Below are 22605 nucleotides of genomic sequence, written 5' to 3' on the forward strand. Positions count from 1 at the left end.
GTGCATGAGTCAACCACATCCAAAACAATGCTAGCTGACTTGTGTAGCTGCTTTAAACTATCTCTTACCATCTTTGATGCCCCAGTCTATCCTGGAAGTGGGGTGCTGAAGATGTGGCCCTTAAGACCTTTACCGTCCCTGGTCCCTTGCCAATAAAACTGCCATTCCTCTCTTATTATCACACAGTTTTGCAGCACTTTAGAACATAACAAAGTGGATTTTCTTTGCTTCCTAATTGCAGTTTACACTTGATTTAGAGAATTAATTCAGCTCTCATTTTATTGGTTGGTAGAGAAAACTCACATTTTAGCCACAGAATGAATAAGTGTAAGCATGTGTGAATAAATTCTCTTGAAACTATTAATTATCCATACCCCCAAATACACTGCTATATTTTAATAACTTACTCTTGTATTGTTCCTCTCAGCTTTAAGTTCAGAAATCTCCTCTTCTTTTTCCAACAGTTGTTCTCTGCAAGTATTTAACTCCTTTGTCAGTGCAGCAAACTCCTGTTAAGGGATATATTAAAATATTAATTCGTGGCTGAGTTTAATGCAAATCTAACAAGAAATTGAATCTACAGATGAATTACAGTAGATGTGGGTCACACTTATTATGACTTTTTCATAAGAATATTAAGAACATGAGAAATAAGAGGAGTCGGCCATATGGCTCCTCGAGCCGTTTAATAAAATCATAGCTGATCCTCGACGTCAACCCCACTTTCCTGCCCAATCCCCATTTCCCTTGATCCCTTAGAGTTCCAAATGACATCAGCCTTGAATATACTCAGCAACTTGCATCCACAGCTCTTTGGGGCAGACAATTCCAAAGAATTCACAACCCTTTGAGTGAAGAAATTTCTCTTCAATGTACATTGTCTGTATGGATTTTAAGAAAGCATTTGGCAAAGTACTACATAAAAGGCTGGTTAACAAAATTGCGGCTCATGGAATAGGAGGATCACTGTCAGCTTGGATAAAAAATTGCCTTTAGGGCAGAGAACAATGAGTCATGGCAAATGCTTATTTTTCAGGCTGGAGGATGGTAGACAGTGGTTTTCCACAAGGATGGTTGCAAGGACCACTGCTCCAGAATAAAATTTAAAAATTTGCCAATCATACCGAACTTGGGAGAGCGGCAATCAGTGAGGATGATACAAATCGACTGCAACAGAACATAAGTAGGCTAGCAGAATGAGCAGACAAGTGGAAGATGGAATTTAATACAGAGAAATGTGAGATGATGAATTTTGGCAGAAGGGATAGGGAGAAGTAATATAGTTTACTGGCACAGCTCTAAAGAGTTTGCAGGGATAGAGGGACCTGGATTACATGTGCCTAAATCTTTGAAGAAGGCAGGACATATTGAGAGAATGGTTAGCAAAGCATATGAGATCTCAGGCTTCATAAATAGAGGTACTGAGTGAAAAATCAGGCAGTTATGCTGAACCTTCGTAAAGCTCTTGTTAGGCCACAACTAGAGTATTGCATCCGGTTCTGGTCACCATACTTCAGGAAAGTTGAGGGTTATTAGAGAATACAGAGGGGATTTACCAGAATGGTTCCAGGGATGGGGGATTTTAAGGGCAAGGTTAATCTGGAGAAGCTGTTCTCCTTGGAGCAAAGGAGATTGAGGTCATTTAGGTGTACAAGGTTATGATTAATTTGGATAAGGTGGACAAGGAGAAACTATTCCCTTTAGCTGAGGGTACAAAGACTATGGGGACAGGGATATAAGATTGCAAGCAAGAGATGCAGGGGAGATCTGAGGAAGCACTATTTTATGCAGCAAGTGATAATGACCTGAAACTCATGCCCACAAGTGTGGTGGAAGCAGAGATGATCAACGATGTCAAAGTAAAACTGGATGGTCACTTGAAGAAGATAAACTTGCAGGGCTACAGGAATAGATGGGAATGGGATTGACTGGTTTGCTCTACAGAGACTGAGCATTGACTCGATGGGTCAAGTGGCATCCTTCTGTGCCGTAAATGACTTTATGACACTCTTTCTTCTGAACTCGAGAGAATACAGGCCCATTCTACTTAATCTCTGCTCATAGAAAAACTCTCTCATCCCATGAAACAATTGAGCGAACCTTCAATGCACCCCCTTTAAGGCCAGTATCCTTCTGTAAGAAATGCTAATATTCCGGACTAACTTAAATATGTGATTGAGGCTTGAGGTATTTTAGTGAAATACAGAATGGTATTTGCTGTAGGCAGTTGTACAGAAATTTACCAAATCTTACCAGAATATTTTACTTCAAAAAACTTTTTGAAGTAAAGCAAAACCTACTAAAAGCTGCAGGCTGCTGTGAAGAAGATTATACTTTTGAAGCCATGGAATGTTTAGTCAGAAGCCCTGAGCTAAACACAAAAGACAGCCATGCTTCAAAGCTGTGCTAACCTTAGTTAAACTTTATGGGTGGAATCATCCCAGATTTTCACAAAGTGTGGTAGAAAAAGCACGTTTTACCTGCAGGCCACAATGGCAGATTTTTGTGCCATATTGTCCTATTCCCGGCTAGTCCCACCTCATTAATAGAGCTTTCCCAGGAAACACGCCAGATCACTGGCAGGGCAGCCTCTGATTCACCATCCCTGACATCACCTCAGGCCTTCAGTAATCAGGGTGCCATATTTAATGGGTATCCTTGAACAGAGCTAGCACTAACTAAGGGATTGGAAGCTGTTGCAGTGTGATGCCTGCCAAAGGGAGGAAACATGCTGCCTCCAAATTTAGTGACACCTCCCTCAGGCGCCTGCTGGACACAGTGGAGGCGTGCCGTGAAATCCTCTATCCCCACTCTGGGCGAAGATCAGCAAGCAAGGTGATAAATCCAGCATGGGAGGCAGTGGGAGCGGTGGTGAGGGTCAAAGCCCTGCAAAAGAAGACAGCCAAAAGAGGATGAATGGTCTCCTATATTCCACCAGGTTGAGTCACTCTTCTCATCACTCTCAACTCACACACTCACAAACCCCATCACACATCCACAGGGATCTCGCTCACTGCCAGTTCAAGGGACATCACCATTCACACTATCACACACACCTTCATCTACCAGTGGCTCGTGTTCTCATTCCATCCATGGCACCATTCACCACCCACAGATGCCAGGCAGGCATCCTCCTTACATTCTCTCTCTATCTGTCTTCATGCAGGACAAGCTAGCACACAACAAAAGGCGAAGTTGCAGACTGGTGAAGGAATGCCTGACATCAAGGTTCTCACAGACTTTGAAAATAGTCATCCAACTGGCCTGTGACAATTTGGACCATTCCTGTGCTGATGGTGAGGTTGGCAGTGGTCAACTAAGTAAGGATCCAGCAATGCGACATCCATCAGACAACCATGCTGTGAGTCAGTTTCCCTGTTCTGCAGTCCTTTGCCATGCACTAGTTATCTCTCCTTGCTTTCGCAGGCACATCTACGAAGCAACCAAGGGGTCCACGACCTAAGTCCTCACTCAAGCTGCCTTGGAAGAAGAATCTGATGACACCCTATTGGAAAGCCCATCACAGTACTCATCCACACCCTCCACCAGAGCAGATGTATATACTTTGGTGGGACCTAGTTCTGGAGTAGCCTTGGGGGTCACAACCTGGTGAGCATGTTGCACTGTCTGATCCACAGCAGCTGGAGGCAGGGACTTACCAGGTTTCTGGCACTCAGAGGACTGCTGGAGGCCAGAAATCTGTTGAGTCTGAGTCAGATGACAAGCCTCTGGACTTGGGTATACCTCAGCTGCTGAAGTGGCAAATGCAAGCTTGGGAACATGAGGAAGGGACGTTTGCTGCACTCCTTAGATTGAAAGGCATGGTCTGTCCACCATCAGTCTGAGATTATAGCACTGGGATGCCAACTTACCAAGGTAAACACTGGTAGGATGGTTGCCACCATGGAGACTTGGCCCAGGACATCAGTCCTGCACTGTTGTATTGGCTGAACTCCATCGCTGATACCATAGTTAGCCTCTAACAGTGTCAATGTGAGAGGCGTGTAGGGGGGGGTGGGGTGCAGCTCCATCTCACTCTAGCTTCCCCTTCTCTTCCAGGAGTCAGCCAGGGGCCCTCAGGCACCTATAGGAAGGAGGATCAGCAGGTGCACACCCTGCGGCCGTCCACCCAGGTGACTCCAGGAGTGTCTGGCCCAGTAGAATCCCCTCTTATCATGAGCCCAGCAGCTCCAGCTCCACAGGCCAAGGACACAGGGTCCCGAAAGCAGGCCAGGGCTCTCCAGGTCTCGGCTCTCCAGAGGACACCCGCCAAGGTAATCATAGATGGGGGTAGCAGTCAGCAGACTGCCTCCACCTCCCCTACAAATGTCAGGGGAGCACCAAGACATAGTGGCAGGTTTAGGAAGGTCAAGAAGAAGGTCATACATTTAGGGAGGTCAAACAGTTACAGGGATTACAAATGGGAATGTACTAAGAGGGGTGGATGAAGTGAGAGATCTTGGCGTACATGTACACAGGTCCCTGAAGGCAGCAGTTCAAGTAGACAAGGTTGTAAAGAAGGCATATGGAATGCTCTCCTTCATTGGCAGAGGTATAGAATACAAAAGTAAGGATATAATGTTGGAATTGTATAAAACACTGGTGAGGCCACAACCGGAGTATTGTGTGCAGTTCTGGTCACCACATTACAGGAAGGATGTAATAGCTCTGGAGAGAGTGCGGAGGAGGTTTACAAGAATGTTGCCAGGGTTAGAAAAGTGCAGCTACGAGGAAAGATTGGATAGGTTGGGGTTATTTTCCTTAGAACAAAGAAGGCTGAGAGGTGTCTTGATTGAGGTGTACAAAATTATGAGGGGAATAGATAGAATGGACAGGATAAAATTGTTTCCCTTGATGGAGAATTCTAGAACCAGGGGACATAGATTCAAGATAAGTGGCAGAAGATGTAGGGGGGACATGAGGAAGAACTTTTATACGCAGAGGGTAGTGAGTATCTGGAATTCACTGTCTAAGTTGGTGGTAGAGGCAGAAACTCTAAACTCTTTTAAGAAATACCTGGATCTGCACTTAAGTGCTGTAAGGTGCAGGGCTATGGGCCGGGTGCAGGAAAGTGGGATTAGAAAGGGTGTCCTCGGGCTGGCATGGACAAGATGGGCCGAATGACCTACTTCTGTGCTGTAACTTTTCTATGGTTCTATGGTTCTAAGATGTAGTTGCACAGCTTGGGCATGGATGTTATTCCCATGTACTTAATGTTCACTATTGTAAATTAACTCACAAGAATATCTCCTTGCCTATGGCTCCTTGCAGTGTTCATGTCAATCTGATGTGAAACGTTGGCTCCTGCACAAGATAAATGCAGGTGTCTCAGTCCAGGGTCTCTTCCCTGTGCAGTGTGTAGCCTTCAGACCAAAGTGATGGTCTGGCTTCACACCCACTGGTGATGCCTGTACCTTGCTGTCAGAATGTCGTGGGCAGGCCACACAGAGTTCTGTCATTCTCTCTGTGTGCTCTCAGCACCTTTGAGGTGGGGCTGGGCCCCCAGCTGTGACCGGTGGCCCTGTGCTCTTGAAGGGGGCAGCTGCTAAAGGTTGATAAAGGATCAGGTGCTTAGATATCTGTGGCAACAAGAGTTTAAAATTTCACAGCTGCGTCTCTGTGTAATGACCCAGATCACAGAATGCAAGCGAGCTGTCCTCAGCCAGCCAGAAGCCAGACATTCACAGAGGCAATGTGAAAACCTGTGGAGTGTCCTCACTGCATGTTGTCCTCATCCTCCTGGAATCTAGCAACTACTGGGGCCGCGCTGCATTTCTATGACATGAGCCTGAGCACTGAGGGTATGTGAACTGTCATCAGCCACATGGGAGTAAAACGCTCACAGATGCAAGGTGAGTGTGTCCAGACTGCCCTCACTGCATATTGTCATCATCCTCCACAAATCTTGCAGCTATGAGGGCCTCGTGAGTGCGCCTGCCTTGTCTAGTCATTGCACAGGCCTCACTGCTGGCATCCTCGCCTTCGAGGACCTCATCATTGTCATCCCATTCAACGTCCTCCTCATTGGAGGATATGTGCAGCTCCTCCATCTCCTCCTCAGCCAGGTCCTCCCCCCATTGCAGCGCCAGGTTGTGTAGTGCACAGCAAGTGACAATGATGTGCGAATCACTCTGGGGGCTGTATTGCAGTGCCCCACCAGACCTGTTGAGGCATCGGAACCTCATTTTCAAAATACCTGACACTTGCTCCACCAAAGTCCAGGTTGCGGCATGGGCCTTGTTATAGCATCACTCTGGTGCAGTCTGAGGACGCCATCAGGGCATCATCAGACACATTCTCTCTGGATAATCCTTGCTGAGAAGCCAACCCTGCAGACTCTCTGGACTCTAGAGGATGTCAGGGATTTCAGTCTTACTAAGGATGCATGAGTCGTGGACACTGCCTGGGAATTGTGTGCAGACCTGTAGGATGTGTTTGTGATGGTCGCTGAATATTCAGCAAGTGAAAGTCCTTGCATTTGAATGCTTGTTGCCATGGAGATCTAAGCACCATATGAGTGCAGTCGATGGCACCCTGCAACTGTGGGAAAACAGATCTGAGCAAATCCCAGCGCTCTTGCTTCCTGGCTTTCCTGATCCCGGGTGAAATGCACAAAGTTCTGTGCCTTTGTGAAGATGGCGTCCATGACCTACAGGGTACACTTGTGTGTGGAGGCTTGCGAGATCCCGCACAGGTCACCTGTGGAGCCCTGGAAGGACACACTGGCATAGAAATTGAGCATTGCAGTCACTTTCATCGCCACTTGCAGTGGTTGCCTTCCATGTTCCCATAGCACCAAATCCTGCATCAGGTGACATATGTGACTGACCAGTTCCCTGCACAGTCTTTAGCAACACTGGTTCTCGGTCATCTGCAGGAATTGCAGACGCCATCTATAGATCCTGGGTCTAGCGAGGCTCCTACACGAAACGGCTCACTGTGGATTTACAGCTGCATGCACAGAGGGCACTGCTGCCTCTTCATCTTTAGAGAGGTGCGCCTCACTTTGCTGGGGCAGGCACCTCCACTGCTCTCTACTTCTTCTTCTCTGGTCTCTGTAAGCCATGAGGAATACCTCTAAGTCGCCAGGCTCCATGATCATGATGTTCTCCTCCTGCAGGATCAAAGAGAGAGGTGTGTTGGTTAGCATAGGTGTACTAAGAACTTCTCTTCGTTCAGTCTGAAGGCCCCTTCACGCATTCAGGAAAGCGCTGACTACTACTTGGATGGCCAGCGTGTAGTGTGCTCATTGGCTCTCTGAAACCCTAACCACCTCCACCCCATTCCATTTGACTGATTGTTGGCCACTTCAGCCATTGGACTGCATGCTGTGCTCTCGGCTCAGGCATTCTCCTAAGCCACGCAGTAAGGTTGCACTGTTAGCTTGAACCATAATGGTCACTGGTCCAAGAGGCTGTGTGCTCCTCTGGATAGGAGACACCCAGGATCCCTGCTGAAAGTTCATGTGTACCAAGTGAGGATCAAGCATGTTTATGATCCTTCACCTAACCATAGATAGCCCACCAACACTCACTCACAGACCAGACTCATGCAGTGAAGCAGCAAGAGGCCAGTGCTCCTACCCATGAACCTGCACATCATACGATTACATATAAGATATATATGTATATAAGATATATAGGACAGAAACAGGCCATTTTAAAAAGCGCAGGGAGACTTCATTTTAAAAGAGTATGGAGAGCGAGGAGACTTCATTTTAACAAAAGCATGGAGACTTCATTTTAAAAAGAGTGCAGAGGACGAGGAGACTTTATTTAAAAACAGCGGTGGGGGGGGGCTTCATTTAAAAAAGAGTGTGGAAAGCGGGGAGATGTCATTTAAAAAAGAGCGGGTAGAGTACATGTGAGACCAGTGGCTGAGTGACATCATGAACCACAATGTGTCACGAGTGCAAGGAAAGCAGCTGATTGATGAGTAGGACTTGTGAGTATTTCTAGTCTTTAAAGTAAAAGTAAGGTCTTCAGTTTGTCTTTTTTTCCTTAAAATTAGCTTGTTAAGTATAAGATCAATACTGGTATAAAAAAATAATTACAATAAAGTGTAAAGAGCGGGAGATTTTTCAAGTGTAAAGAGCAGGGATACTAGAGTAATTAGTTAATAAATTAAATAAAATGCGATAGTGATGGCAGGTCGGATGATGTATTGTTGCTGCAGCATGTGGGACCTGCTGGACACCAAGATGATCTAGAGCGGACACATCTGTAACAAGTATTCACAGCTCAAGGAACTTCGGATCCAAGTTGAGGAGCTGGAGTCTGAGCTGCAGACATTGCGCCACGTCAGGGAAAGGGAAAGTTACCTGGACACTTTGCTCCCGGAGGCAGTCACACCCATCAGATTAGGTAATTCAAATTTGGTCTGTGATCAGGGACAGGAGGGTGTGAATGCAGGTGAGGCAGGTAAGGGGACCCAAGGGGTAGCATTCGAGGAGCCTTGGTGCCTGCAATTGTCCAACAGATACGAGATTCTTGCAAGTTGTGTGGACGGGAGCAGGACTGCAGGGAGGATGAGCGAACTGATGATGGCATCATGGTACTGGGACCATTCAAATGGGAGAAGGAAATAGGAACATAGTAGTGGTAGGGGACAGTATAATTAGGGGATTAGATACTGTTCTCTGCAATCGTGAGCATGAGTCCTGAAAGCTGTATTGCTTCTCTGGTGCCTGGATTAAGGACATCTCCTCAGGGCTGGAGAGGAGGGATCCAGTTGTTGTCGTCCACGTTGGTATCAACAACATTGATAGGACTAGAGAGGAGGTTTTGCTGAAAGAATTTGAACAGTTAGGAGCTGAATTAAAAAACAGATCCTCCAAGATAATAATCTCAGGATTACTACCTAAACCACGGGCAAACTGGCATTGGATAAATAAAGTCAAGGAGATAAATGCGTGGCTCAAAGATTGGTGTGGGAGGGATGGGTTTCAGTTCATGGGGCACTGGCACCAGTACTGGGGTAAAGGGGAGCTGTTCTGGTGGGACGGGCTTCACTTGAACCGTGCTGGGACCAATGTCCTGGCGAACTGAATAACTAGGGCGGTAGAGAGGGCTTTAAACTAAATAGAGGGCGAGGGGGGTTCTGGAGAGGGGATACATTGGCTTACAAAGCAAAAGGATATAGCACCGTTGCAGGTCAACTATTTAGGTAATGATTCCCAGAGTGTGACAGGAAGGGACAGAGTGTACAATCATTAAAAAAGCAGCAAATAGGGTCAAAGGAGGAAAAAATGGTAAACAGGCAAAATATTACTTTACTTAAGTGCACATAGTATTCAGAACAAAATTAATGAATTAATGGCACAAATAGAGGTTAATCTTATAGCCATTAAGGAGACATGGTTACAAGGAGATCAAAGCTGGGAACTGAATATTCAGGGGAATGTGACTTTTCGAAAGGACAGGCAGGAAGGAAAGGGCGGCAGGGTAGCTTTGTTTGTATGAGACGGGATAAGTACGATAGCAAGAAATGATCTTGGATCGGAAGATATAGAATCCATATGGGCGGAGTTAAGAAATAACAAGGGGAAGACAACACTGGTGGGAATAGTCTATAGGCCCCCTATCAATAGCTATACTATAGGACAGAGAATAAATCAGGAGATAATGAGGGCATGTAAAAAAGACTGTACATTAATCATAGATGACTTTAATCTTCATATAGATTGGGATAATCAAATTGGCAGAGGTAGCCATGAGCAAGAATTCATAGACTGTAATCGGGACAGTTTCCTAGAGCAATATGTTGTGGATCCAACCATGGATCAGGCTATTTTGGATCTGGTGATGTGTAATGAGTTTAATAAATTATCTCAAAGTAAAAGATCCCTAGGAAACAGTGACCATAACATGATAGAATTTAGTATTCAGTTTGAAAGTGAGAAACTTGGGTCAGGAATAACTGCACTAAACTTAAATGAGGGTAATTACAAAAGAATGAGGGCAGAGTTGGCTGCAGTGCACTGGGAGAGGAGTTTATCAGAAAAGATGGTTGATAAATAATGACTGGCATTTAAGAAAATAGTTCATGACTCACAGCAAAGATATATCCTACTGAGGAAGAAGGATTCTTGGAAGGGGATAAACCAACCATGGTTAACCAAGGAAGTTAGGATAGTATCAACTTGAAAGAAAAAATATACAATGAGGCAAAGATTGGTGGTAAGCCAGAGGATTGGGATTTTTTTGAAAACCACCAAAAGATGACCAAAAAAAAATCAAGAGGGAGAAAATAAACTTTGAGGGTAAAGTAGCAAGTAATATCAAAACAGACAGTAAGAGCTTCTTTAACTATATAAAAAGAAAGAGAGAGGCTAGAGTGAACATGGGCCCCTTAGAGAATGAGGCAGGGGAAATAATAACGGGGAACCAGGAAATGGCAGAGAAGTTGAATAAATGCTTTTCATCAGTATTCACAGTAGAAGACACTAATAGCATTCCAAAAATACTAAATAATCAAGGGCAAAATGGGGGGAAGAAATAAATACAATGGCCAGAATTTTCTCGTTGGCGAGTTGGGGGCGGGGCCCGCTCGCTGATGTGAAAATGATGCGGGATTTTATTTTCAGTCTGTCAATGGCAGGGCGCGTTTCCCACCATCACACATAAGGGAACATTATTAGAATATATTTCATAAGATCATGATGCCATCATCCCGGTCCATTTAAATCTTTAGGAAGGCGGGCAAACAGTGAAATCAGCTGTCCGCCCGCCAACCTGTCAATGGCCAATTGAGGCCATTGACAGGATAATTAAGATAATTAAAGACCCTGCACGTCCAACCTTAAGGCTGGCAGGCAGGCCAGGAGCCCCAGCGGGAAGGAGAAAAAACATGAAACCTCATCCACTGGCGGGATGAGGTTTCATATTCATTTTTAAAAACATTAATAACGTTTCTAGGCTTCTTATTAAAATGTCCCATCTCGTGTGACATTGTCACTTTGACAGTTGGGGAATCCCTCCACCCTCCGCACAGTAAGTGCATAGAGCTTCCCGTCGGGCAGCCCACTGGGAGAGCCTTAATTGGCCCACCCACTCAAAATGGCGGTGGGCCCCGTTTCGGCGGTGGAGCCCGCCCGCCTCCCAAGGGCAAAATTCTGCCCAATAACTATCACTAGAGAAAAAGTACTATGGAAACTAATGGTGCTAAAGGCCTCATTTTCAAAAGGCGATTGATAAGGTACTGCACATAAGGCTGCTTAATAAGATAACAGGCCATGGTATTGGGGGTAGTATATTAGCATGGATAGAGAATTGGCTAACTAATAGAAGACAAGAGGGTTGGGATAAAGGGGCACTTTCAGGAATGCAACCTGTAGTGGAATGACACAGAGATCAGTGCTGGGGCCACAATTATTTACAATATATATTAATGACTTTGATGAAGTGAATTTACCATCACCAAGTTTGCGGATGACTCAAAAATAGGTGGGAAGGCAAGCAGTGAGGATGACACAAAGAGTCCACTGAGGGATATAGATAGGTTAAGTAAGTGGGCAAAACTTCGCAGATGGAATATAATGTGGGAAAATGTGAGGTTATGCACTTTTGCTGGAAGAATAAAGGAGATAATATTATTTAAATGGAAAAAAACTGCAGAAAGCTACAGCACAGAGGGACTTGGGGGTCCTCATGCATGAATCACAAAAAGCTAGCATACAAGTTCAGCACGTAATAGGGAGGGCAAATGACGGCCTTTATTTCAAAAGCAGTGGAATACAAGAATAGGGAAGTCTTGCTAAAACTATACTAGGCACTAATTAGACCACACTAGAATATTGTAAACAGTTTTGATCCCCTTATCTAAGGATATACTGGCACTGGAGGCAGTCCAGAGAAGGTTCACTTGGTTGATCTTGGGGATGGAGGGATTTTCTTATGAGGAGAGGTTCAGTGGATTGGGCCTGTACTCATTGGAGTTTAGAAGAATGAGAGGCGACCTTATTGAAATATATAAGATTCTTAGGGGTCTTGACAGGGTAGATGCTGAGAGGTTGTTTCCTCTTGTGGGAGTGTCTAGGACCAGAGGGCATAATCAGAGTAAGGGGTTGCCCATTTAAGACAGAGATGAGAAGGAATTTCTTCTTTCTCAGAGGGTAGGGAATCTGTGGAATTCTTTACTGTAGAGTGGTACAGGCTGGGTTGTTAAGTATATTCAAGGCTGAGATAGACAGATTTTTATTCAGTAAGGGAATCAAGGGTTATGGGGAAAAGGCAGGAAAGTGTAGTTGAGGATTATCAGATCAGCTATGATCTCATTGAATGGCGGAGCAGACTCGATGGGCCAAATGGCCAACTTCTGCTCCGTCTTATGGTCTTATGGTCAGTGACTCTGGCATGGCTGCCTTTCACAAGGGGATTGTACAACTTACCCAGTCGGACAATTGCTCTGCTGCTCCCTAAAATGTGCATTGATTTGCAGTTTCCGCTCCCCCCACAGTGGTGAAAAGTCCTGGAGCATTTGCTGGCACTCTCATGCTTTTGCGTTGCTTGAGTGGGCAGAAAAGCTTCAGAGTCCCGGCTTCAAGTATGTCAATGGAACTGCAGCTGAAGGATCTCAGCTGAGGAACAATGCTCACTACTGACAAGCTTTTTCAAGTGCGTGGCCGCTTCCCTCTCCCACCCCTCTCGCCTTGCCCCCCACCCCTCCCAGCCTGATCTGCACTGGAGCACTTACCCTAGCATGACTCTGAAAGCCAGCCAGGTAAACGCGACTTGCCTGTGCCCCCCACAAATGCACGGTCCCTCTACTTTGATGTCCAATGGGTGATGCTCACAAGCTCTGTGCAACGTTATGTGCACTCAACTCCAAGTTCCCCTCGAACTTCAGGTCGCTAGGTGCACGCTTTTGAAAGGCAGTCATGAAGCATGCCGTTCTGAAGTCACACTGACTTGAGCAGCAAATTTGACATGGGGGGATGATTCCGGCATGCAGGTCTTATAATTAGATGCAAATATATTCTAATGACGTTCCCAATGTGCGACGGTGGGAAACGCGCCCTGCCATTGACAGACTGAGTGAACAATCTCAAACTGGTTTCATGATGGCGTAAGATCAATTTTTGGCCTTCTTGCCAGATTGTCCCCATCACCATCCCCCCCACCCCCGCCCCCACTTGGTCAGTTGCTGAAGAGTATGATCAATGGGAGTTGACCGCTTACCAGGTGATCATATAAATAGCTTACTGTAAACAGTGTATTACACTGTTAACTGGTATTCCTACCAAAACTAGTAAAGACATTAGATGTTTAATTTAGGCTTTGTGTGTTCTCATTATTTCACATAATTCTTGTGACTGAACCATAGAATAGCCTGTCAAAGGTCAAAGGTTAAGTCTTACATTTCCTTAGATAAGAAGACAAAAATTGTCCACAGTACTCCAGGCGTGATCTCACCAAAGATCTGTGCAATTGCATCAAAACTTCCTTACTCTCATAGTTTATGCTATACCCTGTATATATGTACATAGTTATGTGTTATCAATAAACATCGGATGTTCAACTATACAAGGCTCAGAACCTCTTCATGAGAGCTACCGAACACACAAGGTACAACACAGAATATCTAGCTTCTGACATGCTTTTGTATTCACAGAATTATGCAATTGGTCCAGTTAAGTTTCTGGTCAATGATGACCCCTAGGATGTTCATGGTGGGGCATTTGATGCCATTGAATGTTATGCAAAGATGGTTGAGCTCTCTCTTGTTAGAGATGGCCATCACCTGATACTTGCACGGTATGGATGTTACTTGTCATTTATAAATCCGAGTCTAAATATTGTCCCAGTCTTGATACATGTGTGCATGGATTGTTTCAATATCTGAGGAATAGAACATTATATAATCATCAATGAAGATCCCATTTCCAAACTTATGATGGATGATTGAAGCAGCTAAAGATGGTTGGGCCTAGGATACTATCTTGAGAAATTCCTGCAACTATGTACCTGGGGCTGAGAGGATTGGTCTCCAAAATTTAGAACAATCTTCAGAACTGTTCTGATGAGGGATCATTGACCTGAAACGTTAACTCTGTTTCTCTCCACAGATGCTGCCTGACCTGCAGACTGTTTCTAGAATTGTGTTTTTATTTCAGATTTCTAACATTTGCAATATTTAGCTTTTGTGTTCCACAACAGTGGAGTTATATCCTCTGACTCCAAGTGACTTCAATTTTACTAGGGCTCTTTGCTGTCAAACTCTGTAAAATGCTGCTTAGATGTCAAGGGCAATCAATCTTACCTCCTTTCTGGAATTCAGCTCTTTTGTCCATGGTTGGGACAAGGTTGAATCCCAGAGATGAGTGACTGACCTTGACAGACAAATCACAAGCATTACTGCCTATTATTGCAGCTTGACAGTCTTGTTCTGTTCAGAAATATAAAGATCCAACTTAACCAATCATAAACATATATTCTAAAACAAAACTTGATATTGAATGTATCAATTAAAATGGGAACAGTAAGTTGCATCAAAATAATTTATGGGAATACTTAGAAACAGTTTCTCAACAGTTGTGATTACTAGTTTACAAGAAATCAAAATATGAGCAATAGATAGGGGAAACTTGCCAAATAAATGGGTAGGTTTTAACTTGGGGCGTATGGGGTGTGGAGCATGAGAGAAAGCCCAGAGATAAGCTCAGGGTAAGGCCCAAATTAATTTAATACCTAGGCCTCATTTATATATTCTAATTCTTTCTCCCATCCGAAATTAGCAGGAGTCACATCATGGGCAACAAGTTGGAACAGAAATTGTGTCAGGAGGTCCCAGGGACAGAGGTGAATAGATCCTAGCATTAAGTTAGTGCTGTGGAGGGGGTCTGGATGAAAATCCAAGAGTTGAGAGGGAAGCAAGATCAGTGGTATATTAGTCCTTGTGGAGCCTGGGGGGAACACTTCTGTTTCTCTTGACCCACAAAGATTCTACAGAAAAGTTATTTTTTAAAACATTTTGGCCCCTTCTGGCTATTCTGTAGTTGCCCAACTGTAGTAGACCTGTTGCGGTTGGAATGAATACTGAGTTCATTCAAGTTTCCAAATTCAACCTCATTAAAATATTGCTCTACAGGTGTGAATTATACTTGTGTTTAGCAGCTCACCAATTAGTGAGTGGAGAATGTTTTCTGCTGTAGGCCTGTAGCATTTTAAAAAGATATTGTTACAGAAGTGGAGAAAGTTGTAGAAGTAAGATTGTCAGCCTACAGCCTTGTCTATAGAGCCCTTGTGGGAACAAGGGGTGCCCCAGATTTTCTAATAGGGCAGTGAACATTTATTTTGCAGCTAGTGTAGCATTGCGGGAATCTGTTCTTCCCTGTGATCTATGTTACACCAGATGGGTACCTGACATGAGATAGTGATCCATGTAATTACAAACAGCCTTATCCTAGGACCTGCTGCTGTGCTATAAGTCATTTAATATCCTCACCAGGTGTATAAAGATAGGGAACTCAATATAAAACTTATAATATTGCAATGTATCAACTATGAATAGCATGATTGTACCCTCCCATACAAAGTCTTGCTCTACTTTAAAAGCTTTGCATGATTCCATGTTGCACCAAGGAAGACTTTCCTGTGCAAAAGATATTTTCCTCAGCCCTGAACTTCCAATCTCTCAGGCAGTTCTTCCATATGCTATAACAGTATGATACTCCTTTCTGGAATATGCACATTCTGCAATTCACTGATAGATAGGTATCCTTGTACATCTACATGCCAATATAATTATTTCAATTTCTTCTACTATTTTTGCAGTGGAGATAGATTCCTCAACCTGTACCATCCTTACTTTTTGAGGGTGCAGCTCCAGATAATATAAAGGAAAGAGGGAACTGTAACTGTATTGGGAGTATATCAGAGACCACCAAACATTGGAAAGGAGATCGAGGAAGAGGGATGGACCCTGATATCTTGTTCCACCTTGTGCCTGGTGAAGCTGTATTTCTCAGGTGCTATGGCGAGGAAAAGTGAATAAAGAGCTTCAGAGGTGAAGTTTACTGGGGGGGGGGGGGTAGGGAAAATGGATTACCTACCCCTATGACCCAAAAGTTGGTCAGCACCTCACCAGTGTGAAATATGGCTGCTCTGCAGCAATATAATGTTGGGGGCTCCCTTAATTAGCCCAGAGTGGGACTTTCACCCTTCAGGGACAGCAAGTCTTGCCCCAGAGAGCCGCCAACCAATCAGACTGGCTGGCAGCTCTGTAATTCCCGTAAATGGGGGGAACAGGCTGGGTGGGCAGGAAGGAGGGTGGCTGACCACCCACTTTATTCTACTTGCACCCCCACCTTCAAATACTCCAGCAAGGGGTGGGTGGATTTAAATTCATCCTTATGTCCCCACCCCATTATGCTCATTTTTTCATGAATTATATATTTTTCATGCATTCTACAAAAAAATGCCTGTGCAGGCAAGAAGCATAATCCTAGCTTGCTCTCAGGAATTAGTTGTCTATGGCATTCCCACCCCATTTCCTCTACCTGAGAAGCTCGCTGGCAGTGAGCCTTGTGTCTAGGATCCCTCAGATTAAGAGGGTCTGAAAAGACTCCGCAACAAGTGTAAAAAATAGATGGCTTTGTTCTTGTAAGACTTATTAGATTTTGGGACCTGGAGACCTTTTGGCTGCTGTGAGAGTCTGGAAAACAGTTCCATTGCTCTGAGGTCTGCAGGGCATGCTTCTCATTCTGTCACTGACTGATTCCTAATGCAAGTCTTGCCAGGCAGGCAGGTCTTTACTAGTGTGATTGGGTTATGTTACTGACATTGTCCACCGAAATCAGAAATAACTCAACCTCCACAGCCAGAACACACTTCTGGAGCATTCTACCCATGCAATGCATAGGTATGAGCAATATTGAAGCAATATAGTTAAATTTGACAAAGAAGTGGGTGGGGGGGGGGGGGTGTGGAGAGCAGATGGATAGGAGGTTCTGGAGGGCTGGCGCGGGGGCAGCATTATAAAGGGTGACAGGGGGTGATTAGGACATAAGCTAAAAGAACTTCCACAAGAAGGTACAGCAAATATGAGATCGGGTTCCTTGGATACGAGAGAAAGTAAAATCAAAATGAGTCTTAGACACATGACAAATTCGAGGCTAATAATACAACAGAATGTCAAATAACATTCAAAATAATAGACAGGAAGCAAAAGAAGACTAGAAAACAAATGCAGGGCATGAAAGAAGACCATCAAATACCATAGATGAAAAAGTAACGATTTTAATAAATACATAAAAGAAACAGATTAGTTCAAGGGAGCATGGTCGGAATCATTCGGTGATTTAAACTGCTATATTTAAAGGGACATCGGAAGTCTGTAGAGTGTGCCATCAACCGCCCCCAATAATGATTGACTCTTAAAATGACTATCAATGTTTCATACATCTGCTTCTTTGGCTCCCTCACTGTTTACGGAGAATTAACCTACTCATCGAGAATCCGTTGTTTTGAGCCCTTTTAGTCTCTTTCGGGCTTCCAGCTGATTTATGCTGAAATTGAAATATCACCAATGAGGGAAAGCATGATTCTTTTCTCCTATATTCGTTAGGAAAGGAATCATTTATTATATTGATCTTGGGCTCAACCTCAGATTCCACTTCGTTTACATCTTTCATCTGCCTTATTAGTGTTGTACTACTGAAATAGTAACAACGTTATGTTTTATATCTCCAGTTACAGTCTTACATGTTCTTTGATCCTCCAGGTTCCAGTGAACTGACTGAACTATTTCACCTTTCTCCCTACAGGGATTTATTTTCTTTATTCTTTATATTTTCTTTATCTTTATTTTTTTCTTATTTGGTTCTGATTAATTTAATAATTCACCGAGCCTTGCCGCCTTGTTCCTTTGTTGACCTGAATGAATATCAGTTGCAGGCAACGATGACTTCCTGTTTTCATTTCGTTTCCTTTGAGCTAACGAACTCCCGATACAGCCTGAGACTCATGCACCATTCAAACATTTCATTGCACTGATGCAATAAGGGCTAATTGAATTTTTAAAAACCGTAACTGGTTACCACTACGGCTGGACGGGTAGCTATTGCTGCTGGGAGCCAGCCTCCGGAGAACGTTCATGCGGGAGGGGCACATCAAGGAGGCAGCTCGGTGCATTTCTTCCTGATATTCCCCACCACACTGTTTCCAATGTGTATGGGAGAAGTCCCGCCGAAATGGCTGATTAGAAATAAAAGAATCGTCCAACGGAGAATGAAGGAATAACAAATATACTTGTCCCATAAGGAAGTAATACTGAAAGTAATGGCAGAACTTAAAGTGTCAACCATGATGGCATGCACTTAGAATGCGGAGAGGGAGTCAAGGACGAAGTAGAAGTTAATGGAAATGAATACTGGAAGAATGGTTTAATGCGTAGCTGATCCTATACTGTCCGTTTTAGCCTATGGCCTGTTATGAGCTCAAAGACTACAATTTTTCTAGTGTAGTGTCTTTATTGAACTGGATGTAAGATGGTTGCCCTAAGGGGTCCCTCATGGTAGAGTCACATGACTACAAGACAAACATGACAGGTAGTAATGATTGCATTTCAAAACCCCAAAAAACCCTTTTTCATAATGAACAAAGGACAAATTTGCATGCACTATCATGTGTAACTGTGAGTTACCCAAGTTACCCACTAAACCACAACTGTTCTAATGCATTAACAAACTGTTCGTTATTCTCATCAGTTGCTGCAAACGCACTGCATACAGTCGTTAAATTGTGCAGGTCTCTTAATAGTAGGCATTTGCGTTGTCATTGGCTGTTCGTCTAGGTGATGCTACCTCTCCGGAGTGTCGTTCCCATGACATTTGTTGCCATGGTAACAGTTACTGTTGTTCCTGCTGTTGTTGCTGATTGAATTTCTTGAGGAGGTGACGAGTTGTGTCGATAAGGGTAGTGCAGTCGATGTAATCTACATGGACTTCAGTAAGGTTTTTGTCTCACATAGCAGAATGGTCAAAAAGGTAAGAGCCCATGGGATCCAGGGAAATTTGCAGAGGATTATGGTTGAAGGTTGTTTTTGCTTTTGGAAGCCTGTGATGAGTGGTGCACTGCAGGGATCAGTGCTGGGACCCTTGCTGTTTGTAGCATACATTAATGATTTAGATATGAATATAGGAGGTATGATCAGTAAGTTTGCAGATGACGCTAAGATTGGTGGTGTCGCAAATAGTGAGATCTCTTCAGAGTTTTATTTGGAACGTTTGGGTCAAAGCATACTCTCAACTTTCCAGGCTGTTTCACTGCTACCATGCTGCTAATCCAGTTTGTAGGAGGTGTTACTTTCTTGATTATGTCCTTCTTTTCCAGCTCTTCAATTTTGTCTTTTAGGCTTGACTTGAGGACAGCTGGAACTCTTCTCAGCAGATGCTGAATTGATCTTACACTCTCATCTACATTGAGATGATATTCTCTAGGTAGATATCCAACTCCTGTAAACACATCTTTGTACTCCTCTAGAATCTGTTCAGCAGTCAATAATTTTGGGTGCTACGACACATTATAAATCTCTGTTGGCACATTTAGGGTTAGAAGTCCAAGCTTTAGACTTGGTCCAGCTGAGATGAGTGACTGTTGTGTAACGCCTATGATCTGGAACTCCAGATCTTCATTCTTGCCATGGCATTGGGCTCTCAAATGAATTTGTCCTCTTGGTGCAAGTATCATGCCATCATTTGGCTCAACCTTTGTTATGGCACAGCAGATGGTAAATGCTGAGATGCTCAAATCCCAGAGGGAAACTTGAAACATCTGCCACAACTGTTGTTTTTCCTCAACCCCACTAAAGCAGGACCACAAAAAATTAATTTAAACTCAGTGCTTCTCTCCATGGAAATCTTTAGTAAAAGGCGAAAGATTTATATGATCTTAAGAGTTTTGCAATTTGCATTTTATTTCCAGTTGTGTGCCCTCAATTCAGAAGTAATAAAACTGCCACAACTTGAAGTTTTAGAAAACTAAATTAAACATTTATTAACAAAAGAAAATATTTTAAGCACATACATAGGTCTACAAATTACTACTTTAATAACTCCTAAAACCCCTAATTAATCTGGCCCCCAGTTGCACCTCTGTTGAGGCAACAGTAAAATCAAATAGATTTAAACAGGCCCAGGGAAAGCAAACAATATCCTGGTCAGTTCCATTCAAAATGAGTTTTCTCAGCTTCTGTTCCTGTAGGCAGCAACTTGATGCACAGAGGTTGGAGGCTTTTCACACTTGTGTTAGATCTTAGAATGCCTTCTCCCTTACACTTAACCTCATCTCCTTTATACATGTTTCTCTCTTAATGCAAATTCCATTGTTCCCATATATTTTTGCAACTTCACTTTTCTCATAATATAAATCTTTTCATCATACTAATTTTATCAGCAACATTTGAGAAAAATAAACACACTGTTTGACTTAGCTTCTTCAGGCTAAGTGTAACATCTTACCATCTCTTTGAAATTCAAACGATCTGGTTTATCTAAAGATGCAAATTTTCCTTACGCCTCACAATCTAAAACTTCAGCCATGTTTACATATTTAGCTTCCCTTTTGATAACTCAAAACCTCCAGCCTGGCTGTCTCCAATTCAATTAACCACCACCCCCCCCCCACACACACACACAACCAAACACACAGAGAAACTAATCCAAACCTTACTATTAACCCACTTTTACAATAAATCACAATAATATTATGAAAATTATTATATTTTCATGCAAACCTTACTATTGAGGGCTGCACTTTTGGATTGCCATGTTAAGCCACTTCGCACAGGTCTGTGAAGGTCATGATGTTGCATGACACACTAATGTCTATCTGACACTTCATTCACTTGATGCTCTCGTTCTGCAATCAGCATTCTAACAGTCACAAACTATTTATCACCTATTGACTTGAGGGAACCAGCTTTTTGTATGGTGTATACTGCTTCATCAGACTCTTCTGCTGATATCTCTCCAGTGGCCATCTGTATAGGCTTGTTTTTGCTTGTTTCTAGCCAAACACTTGTGTGCACAATGGTTTGGCTTCTTGTAGTTAAAATACTGCTTTCCCCATGCTGGACAATCCTTCTCATTCTTTGTATGATGTACGCTGCAGTACTTGCATTCTGCCCTTTGTCTGCAATTGTTCTGTTCGTTTGGCCTGGAATGTCTCTCAGCATAATGTATCTCTTGAACTGAACGTAAAATGGCTGTCTGCAAGGGTTCCCTCATCACAGAGGTCACATGACAACAGAAGGCCAGATAGGACATGTAGTAATGATTGTATTTCAAAACCCAATCATCACCCAAAGTCAAAATTATCCCTTGCAATGATTGATGATCTCAGGAGTTCTGTTATGAAACAAAGCTTCAGATAAGTTCAGTGTTGCCTTTCCTATGATGCATAGCAGATGTCTGGAATAGTGTGACAGTCCATTGCCCTGTTATGAGGCAACATCTGCTTTGAAACATTGCATACCATCCATTACTTCATGAAAGACCCAAACAAGTCCCTTAGTTCACTATGGGGGTACTGGATGAATGGCTACAAGTCTTTGGGTGGGGTGGCAGGATATTGAAGCCACAGAAATAAGTTTTGTACTATCACACAAAGTCAAGAGTGACCCCAGCATCTCTAAAAAGGAGAAGAAAATTGCAAAAGATCAGGAAACTTTGAAAGTTTAACCTTTATAACATTGTGGAGGTCTAGAATATAATGAAATATCTTGCAGAATTCAATTTATTGAAAAAGCAAAGTGAAGCTGCCAAAGCCCATTGAGATGATACATAGCAAAAGAGATCAGGTATATCCAGAACTGATGTTGAAGTATTGCCAAATTTGGATATTGAAAACTTGAAATTTGTAGGAGGAAGGAAAGACTGAAGTCTAAAATTTGAGGTCCAGTATGAAAAGGAATTCAAGTTGTATAAGTAAACATAGCAATAAGCTTTGGTTTGAGGAGGAAAGGAATATGGGTTGCATTCTAGAATAGAGTCTAGAAGAAAAATAGGAACAATTAGAAAAGCATTGGACATAATAGTATTTATAAAATAGAAAGATGCAATAATGGTTGCAATGCAGCTAAATTTGAGAAAGAGATCACTTCATAGATGAAAAGGTTAGAAGACCCTTCTCAGATGAAAATCGTATTCAATCATTAAACAGATTTAGGCTTTATAATGAGTTAAGGAAGTTTAAGAGGAAAAAGGGTTGGAACCAAAAAGGAACCCAAGCTTGTTCAAGTCGCTTTAACAATGGAGAAATGAAAGCAGCGTTTGAGGTCAGAAGGTAATAATGTTGCTTAGACTATCAATAAATGAAGAACTGTTAAAGATAGAAAAAAAGATTTGCATTTATATACGCTTTTCACAACCATGAGATGTGTCAAAGCACTTTACAAAGTACTTTTGAATCGCAGTCATTGTAGTAATGTAGAAAATGAGGCAGCCAACTTGTGACCAGCAAACTCCTACAAATAGCCATGTGATAATGACCAGATAATCTGTTTTTGTGATGTTACATGGGACGTATGACGCAGAAACAGGCCATTCAGCCCAGTGAGTCCATGTCAGTGTTTATGCTTCACTCGAGCCTCCTGCCATCTTTCCTC

The 22605-nt window shown here is 43.2% G+C and overlaps 1 protein-coding gene and 1 non-coding gene across 2 annotated transcripts in view; both read right to left on the reverse strand.

Annotated features, from left to right (window-relative positions):
• ppfia2 (PTPRF interacting protein alpha 2) overlaps nucleotides 1–22605 on the reverse strand; it is a 647479-nt gene that overhangs the window by 374835 nt on the left and 250039 nt on the right. Inside the window, exon 6 of the mRNA XM_041215777.1 lies at nucleotides 408–509. Coding sequence (XP_041071711.1) covers nucleotides 408–509 — 102 coding nt within the window. The remainder of the gene's footprint in view (nucleotides 1–407; nucleotides 510–22605) is intronic.
• Nucleotides 19798–19909, reverse strand: LOC121293453. The gene has a single exon (XR_005946532.1). It is a non-coding gene; the product is annotated as a U5 spliceosomal RNA (small nuclear RNA).

This window comes from Carcharodon carcharias, chromosome 21, assembly GCF_017639515.1.
Source record: "Carcharodon carcharias isolate sCarCar2 chromosome 21, sCarCar2.pri, whole genome shotgun sequence".
Lineage (NCBI taxonomy): Eukaryota > Metazoa > Chordata > Chondrichthyes > Lamniformes > Lamnidae > Carcharodon > Carcharodon carcharias.